The following is a 6,890-nucleotide window of genomic DNA, read 5'->3' as shown; positions in this document are numbered from 1 at the left end:
CCCGCAGAGCCTCGGTGCTCTGAGGTGCCACCGAGCCCTGAGGCACCCAGGAGAGGCTGAGCTCTAGAGCAGGGAGCAGCAGGCGACGCGGCTGCCTGGAGGGCGAAGGGGCCCTGCGCTCTAGAACAACCGGTCTTCCCCGCTCGCGGCCGTCGGGTCTGGGCTTCGTTTCCTCCTTGCTCCCGGCCGAGTGCGGTACGGCCGGCTGGCAGAGTTTTCTAAAGTCCCTTCCAGCCCTGCCCCGAAGGCACAAATCGCGTTTGATTGCTTCTCTTCCCGACCCAAGAGTAAGAAAGTTTGGAAATGGCCACTGGCCGCCAGAATAGCGTAACTCCTTCGTTTTGTAGCAAAGAGGAAACGCGGGCTCCTTTCTGTCTCTGTCCGGCCTGACGACCCGTTCCCTTCCCCGACTCAGACCAAATTCTTGGGGCCTTTTGAGGGGGTCGGAGAGAATGCCCAGAGCAGGAATTGGAGCGAAGAGGACGAGAATCTAGGGAGGCCGCCCAAGAACTTCCTGGGCCCGAGGCCCTTCCAGCTTCTCAAGAGCACAACTCATGCACCCGAACCCAGGGACTGGCAGGTGGCCGCGGGTGACGGCTAAGCCGGACGGAGGATCGGGGGTTGGGCGAGGAGGGGGTGTCGAGGCTCTCTTTTCCGCCTCCAGCTCCCTTCCCAGTGCCAGGGCAGGCACCACTAAGTCGCCGGCCCTCGGAGGGCACAGAGCCAGGGTTAGGCCGAGGAGACCGCGAATCTCCAGTTCCGCGTCTACGCCCGCCTCAGAATTTCTAGCGATTCCCACCCCGTCCCCAACTTTATTATTTTCTTAATTACTCTACAGCTGCCGAGCGCCAGCGCTTCTGGTTCCAGGACAAGGCCCATCCCGGTGGCGCCAAGAGAGTAACCAGCCCAAATGGTGCCCCCAAAGCTGGGTCGAGGGTCTCGAGGCCAGGGCAGGGCCAGAGAGAGGCTGGGAGGGCGCGCCTCTTGGCCGTGCGGGAAGAAAGGCTGTGGCATCTCCTGTACCCAAATTTAACGTGTCCCTTCTGCCTTCCTCTCTCACACTCATACACACACTCAATCCACTCAGCAAATAAAGAGATGAGAGTTCTTAACACGAATCTTGTGAATTACGTGATATTCAAATTCAAATGACTTGAAATTCATTGTCCGCTTGAACAATGGTGACAAGACCAGAGCTGGGGAGGAGCCGAAGAAGAATCCTCGAGGGCAGTCCTAGCGCCAGGCTCACTGAACTGTTTCCGGCCGTGGCAGTCTCAGTTCTATCCAGAGAGCCTGCCCATGAGGGAGAGGCTTTCTCTAGAGAGCGTGGTGTACGGAAGTCCGCTAGACCCTACCCTGACCGAACATCTCCCTGCTTAGGTGACTGGAAACTCCAGGAGGTTATCTAGATTCTGTTTTAAAATGCAAATGTTAAGAGGGTTTCAGATGTCAGTCACTCACACCTCAGTGAGATTTACTTTAAGTAGCTGGTGTCTCCCACATAAAAAGTTAGTGGTTCTAAGGAAATTGATATTTAAATGAGAAAACCCTGACACTGGAAGGAAATTAAAGATTTCTGGAGACAGATCCAAAGCTGGGGAAGCGCCTGAAAGGCTGCAGAGATTCTCCAGGAGAGGCCAGGAGCGGAAGGGGGCCAACGATCTCGAATCTCCCAAAGGATGTGTCCAGTGTGCCCCTGAGTCAGAGGGCTGCCAAGGTTTAAGAAAGAAAACCTAACTAAAACCCAAACAACTCTGCCCCTGCCGCACCAGCGCCACCCGCTGCCATCTGGAGCCCGTGTTGGTCAGGACTACAGGGTGCTAGAAAATGCCTAGTAGAGGAGAGGTGGGGGTGAGCGTGGCATGTTTTGGGGTCAATTTTTTTGTTCCCTGGAAGCAGTTACACCTGCAGGCGGGCGGCCTGGGCCCTCTCTGGCGCCCTTGCCCCTTGCTCCAGGGAGGCCAAGGCTGCGGGCAGATGTCCGGGACTCCTAGGCTGCGGGACACGCACAGAGCGCGGAGGAGTCCATGGAGTCAGCTCTTGCTGGGTCCCGGTCGCCCCGCGCGCCTCGGGAGTTCGCGTTCTCCCGACGACACCAAGAGTCTGTCGAGGGCGACTCTTGACTGCTCTTTGCTGCGAGTAGCGCGCTCGGGAGAAGCGGCTCTCCTCGACTCCGGGCGGGCGGGGCGCTCCTCTCCCTACAGGTTTGCTTTAATGATTTTCTTGAAAGAAAGAGACAGTTGTGAGCAAACAGGTTTGACAGGGACTGCTTCCCCCCCCCCCACCCCCTCCAGGGGATTTCTTTTTGTCTGCGCCTGACTTCAAAGTCAGTAATCGGCCGCTGTCAGCGGCTTGACAAGGAGGATTTCGGCTGTTAGGGCGAGTCGCAGCCGCGCACCCCGGCGGAGCCTCTGCGGCCCGCGGGGCGCGGGAGGCTAGGCAGAGGCAGGCCCTGCGGGGCTGAGGCTGGGGCCAGGCCTAAGGAGGACAGAGAGCTGGACATAGCCCGACTAGGAAGGAAAGAGACGAGGTGGAACAGACAGACACGGTTTGAGCTAGGTCTACGGCTTTAGGTCCCGGGACCAGCGTTGGGCCCCGCGCGCTCTGCTGGTTGGAAACGAGTTTCAATCACCCAGCCGCGAGCACACGGGCGCCTCCCCGCTACAAGCGCACCCCAGTTTCCTGGAGCTCCCTTTGGAGTCCCCAGGGCCAAGCGCAGTCTGGAACCCTGGTTTCAGTTTTCCAGCTTCCGCCGCCGCCGCCTGAGGCCTCCCCTCTTGGATCCACCTTGTACCCCTTCCCAGCCTAACTCAGCCCGGGAGTCTCGTGGGCACCCTGGTGGGGCTGTGCGCGCCGGAATCCTCCTCGGGCCAGGGCGCCCTGTGGACCTGGGGCGTTGGTACGCCGGGCTCTGCCGGGAGACACCCAGACCCCTTTAAGCTTCATCTTAGGAGATGTTAAGGGACACTGAGCTATGAGGGAGATCAGAGCGGCTGACAGGACTGTCAGTTGGGGTTATATCAGACAGCGAAACCGCGTTGCCTCCGCCCTAGGCCTCCTGGGCTTCCTAGGGGGCGGAAGGAGGGGCCTTCCCTAAGCGCCTAGAGCCCCCAGATCCGATGGCCACCAGAGGCAAGTCACTTCCTAATTGTCTCGATTTGTAAGAGGGTTTTGTGATGCTAAGTAAGCGTGGCGCAGCCCGCCCGGCCTCCCCCTACACATCCCCAGCCCGCTTTTGTTTACCTTCGCCTGATCGCTCATTTATTTATCTATCTATTATTTATAGGCGTCCCCTCCTATTCAGCGCCCGTGTATGTTAATTGTGTTATACTATTTAATTCTAACATCGGTCTCAAAAGAGCTCTTAATGAGAAAAGCATATACAACACGGATCACTTTGCTATTCAGCTCAGCCAGATGGACAACCGCTAACTTTTTTTTTTTTTAATAATGAAAATCCCCCTTTGACAAAGGGGCTCGAATGAATAGGCTCCAAATAACACCTCAAACACTTCTAATTGTTTTGAGGACAATATGCTAATCGGTGGTTTTCGGCTTTGGTGTCTGTTGACAACGTTTCCCTTGCACTTCCAGCCACCAACTCCTTTGGAAAAGGCAGAGGCAAGCGCAAAGATCCCTCAACAGAAGCAGAAAGCAGACAAATCCCTAGGTTGCCCTCCACCCCCATCCCACACCACATCAAAGCCAGTGGGAAAAGCACCTGACCTATGGAAAAACATGCAAGAGCATGGCTTTGGGGGTGAGACTGGAGAGAAATAGGGGGTGAGGGAGCACCCTTCGATTTTGAGAACAAGTTCCAAAGAGTTGGGCTGTAAGGCATCAGAAGGTCCCTTCTCCCCTACGAAAAACAGAGCAATCTTCAAGCTAACATTCGCTCAGTGGGGAAAAGAAAAGGCTCTTTTGCTTTTTTGTTAAACACCAAGCGCTAAAAGTTATTGAATTTTTATGATTTTTTTAACTCCATGCTTGAGCTGTGTCGCCTTTTTTCCTTGGCTCCCAGAGTCTTAGTAAAAAGTCTCCCACAGTCGGGAGCGGGGACCTAAGACACGTTTTTCTAGGTTTCTTAGACTTGGATTGTTTAACCTCGGAACCAGCATGGAGCCCCAAAACCCAAGAGCCAGCAGCAGTGTCCTCAAGCATCTTTTAAAAATACCGATTGCACCAGTCTTCCCCCATGCATTTGAACTTAGACACCCACTGCAGGACTCCGTGCCTAGTGCGCAACTGGTTCCCGGTAGACGCTGCGCTTTTCTCCATTCTTTTGGTGTTTGGTTTAAAAGAAAAGAAAATGCACCCAGATTTCAGAGGTCTGGGTCGGCTTTTGTCTTAACATATTTGCTCCTTGAAGTGGTCTGATTATTTTGCAAAGACGGCATGGAAGGAGTGACATCTGAGGGATGGGTACCTTTGTCCAGCCTCTAAAGGCAAATAGCGGGTCCAGAGGGCGCGATTGATTGGGACAAATCCCAGACTCTGGGCCCCTTTGCACCTGGCCCGCAGGCCACCAGGCTCAGCCCACGCAAGGCCAGCCGTCACTGCTAGAGTCACTCTATGCACTCTAAGCCTCCGACGACCCAACTCCACCGCCCCTCGGGCAGGGCCTCCTGACTTCAGATTTTATGCACATCAAAGGTTACTTTTTGCAATGACAGATTGTCTTTATTCAAAACGTCTTTGTTCAACAAATGAACAGAGTAAGGAGGTGAAATCCTTCTAGGTACATTTCCAAGACATCGTCAAAACATTTATGACCATTTAGGATGTTTTTATTATTTTCATTTTTGTTCACTTTCTACTTCCTGACTTCATAACCCGACATTCTGTCTAAAAGTAAACTTAGGTCTCTAGGAGCACTGCTTTATACAGAGAAAATAATCATGTGGGTCCCTTTGTTTTACCTTTAAAGAAGCAAACACTATCATAGCATGATTTTAAATAGAAATATTTCCCTTTCTGTAGTTTTAAACTTTTAAGCCTTTCCCCCCACACATAAAGAGCAAATGGCACCTAGTTGTGTCTGATGGCAAAACACAGAGACACAGCTAACTCTCCAGGGTGCAAAAGAAAAAATATATATGCATATTCTAGATATAATACCAGGATCTGGGGGTTCTGGAGTCCAAAGCCCATCAGAGGAGAGAGAAGGGGACATAAATAAAGCAAAACTGCCTACTTTTTTGTCCAAAGGGGGTACAATCGGAGATTTGTTTTGGGACAGTCGGGGTAGGGACAGCTGTATAGCTGTCATATGTTCGCAAGTTTCTGGCACCTGTCTGCGCCTTGGGTCCGGGAGGACGCCCCTACAATCCCCCTGGAAGAGAGGCAGAGTCTGGGGTAGGGTAGCGGCACGGCTGACCCGGAGGCATCTGCAGGCCCCGGGCTAGGCGCAGAGGACAGGGTGCAGACCCCGCTTCCAGGTCACCCTCCAGGTCTGGTGGGCTGGGCTGGGGGTTACATGGCCGTGGCATGGGCTGATGAATAAGGGTCTATGCCAGTCTTGGTCATGCCCGGGAAGAGGATGTAGGCGACGGGGGGCTGCAGGGTGGAGGCAGACCAGGCGGTACAGTTACAGGGCACCACGTAGCCCGGATTGGTGGGGGACGGGTGCGTGTGCGTGTGTTGGCTGGGGCAGCTGAGGCTGCCGAAGGCGCCGTTCTGGTAGCCCAGGGTGGACGCGTAGGGCAGTGCGCCGGTGGCCAAGGTGTGGGGCACTTCACCCATCTTCTGGATGGCGCTTGAGCTAAACTGCGCGGGGTCCAGCAGGGAGTAGGGCGCCGAGGCTGGCGGCAAGAAGGCCCGGGCTTTCTCGGGCGCGCTCAGGAGGCCGTCGGAGGCCCCCACGGGCAGGCCAGCCGCCTTGAGCGGGTCCGTGTCGCCCAGGTAGGGCAAGGGGAAGACATACCTGTCCTTCTTAAGCAGGTTCTTGGGCTTGCGCCGTGGCCGGTACTTGTAGTCAGGGTGTTCCTTCATGTGCTGGGCGCGTAGCCTCTTGGCCTCATCGATGTACGGCCGCTTCTCTGCCTCGGACAGAAGCTTCCATTCGGCGCCTAGGCGTTTGCTGATCTCTGAGTTGTGCATCTTGGGGTTTTCCTGGGCCATCTTGCGCCGCTGGCCTCGGGACCATACCATGAAGGCGTTCATGGGTCGCTTGATGTGGTCTGAAGGTTTGGACATGGTCCCGGAGGATAGGCAGGTGGGGGTGGGGAGTGTAGGGGCTCTGCAGGCGAGCCTGGGCGCGGTTGTTGGTCTGCCTGTTTGTCCGTCCAGAGCCGGTGCTCTGAGCTCCCCTCGCCTCCGCACCGCTGAGGGGAAGCCAGAGAGAAGCGCTAACCCCGCAAAGTTCAGCTGATCATGCCAGTCCCGGCACCCAGGCAGGCCCCCCGGCGGGGGGCAAGTAAGGACAGAAGGGGCGGGGGGAGGAGAGGGCAGCCGGCTGGGGGCTGCCAGCACCAGAGGCTGGGGCCCAAGTACCGGAGTCTCTGGGATTAAGTGGCCAGGTAATTTGCTGGCGAGGGCAGGAAGCTCCTCCTTCTCCCCCTCTCCACTTTCGCCTTCTCTGGATCTCTTCTCTCCCGTGCCTACCGCTGTGGTTCCCTCCCCCCTCCCGTGGTTTTCCCGGAGCTGCCTTGCCTAGCACAGCACCTGGCTGAGAATGCAGGGAGGCTGGTGAACGGGAGCCAAAAGCGGCGAAGTTCAAAGGCGAGGTGGGCCCGGACAGCACGCACTCTGACATAAGCGCGGGGCGGTGACTCCCCAACCTGGGCGCCAATCAGCAGCAGAGAAGGCAAGGGGGCGCACCTGCCAAAGCGCCTGGGGAGGAAAGAGAGCGCGCGTCTAGTGGGGGCGGGGAGAGGTGTGAGGGAAAGACA

The 6,890-nt window shown here is 56.1% G+C and overlaps 1 protein-coding gene across 1 annotated transcript; it reads right to left on the bottom strand.

Moving 5' to 3' along the window:
* Window positions 1-5,472: 5,472 nt before the first annotated feature.
* Window positions 5,473-6,195, bottom strand: SOX14 (SRY-box transcription factor 14). Its single transcript, XM_045791947.1, has one exon. The coding sequence runs from the start codon at window positions 6,193-6,195 to the stop codon at window positions 5,473-5,475; it is 723 nt and encodes a 240-aa protein (XP_045647903.1).
* Between the last annotated feature and the right edge of the window lie 695 nt (window positions 6,196-6,890).

Source organism: Ursus americanus, chromosome 20, assembly GCF_024610735.1.
Source record: "Ursus americanus isolate L20-20 chromosome 20, mUrsAme1.1.p, whole genome shotgun sequence".
Classification (NCBI taxonomy): domain Eukaryota; kingdom Metazoa; phylum Chordata; class Mammalia; order Carnivora; family Ursidae; genus Ursus; species Ursus americanus.
The sequence above is the reverse complement of the archived record's forward strand: the minus strand, read 5'-3'. Positions and strand labels throughout refer to the sequence as shown.

Bases quoted from the DNA above. Each gene is read 5' to 3' on its own strand.
- SOX14 (XM_045791947.1), bottom strand. From the start codon at position 6,195: ATGTCCAAACCTTCAGACCACATCAAGCGACCCATGAACGCCTTCATG.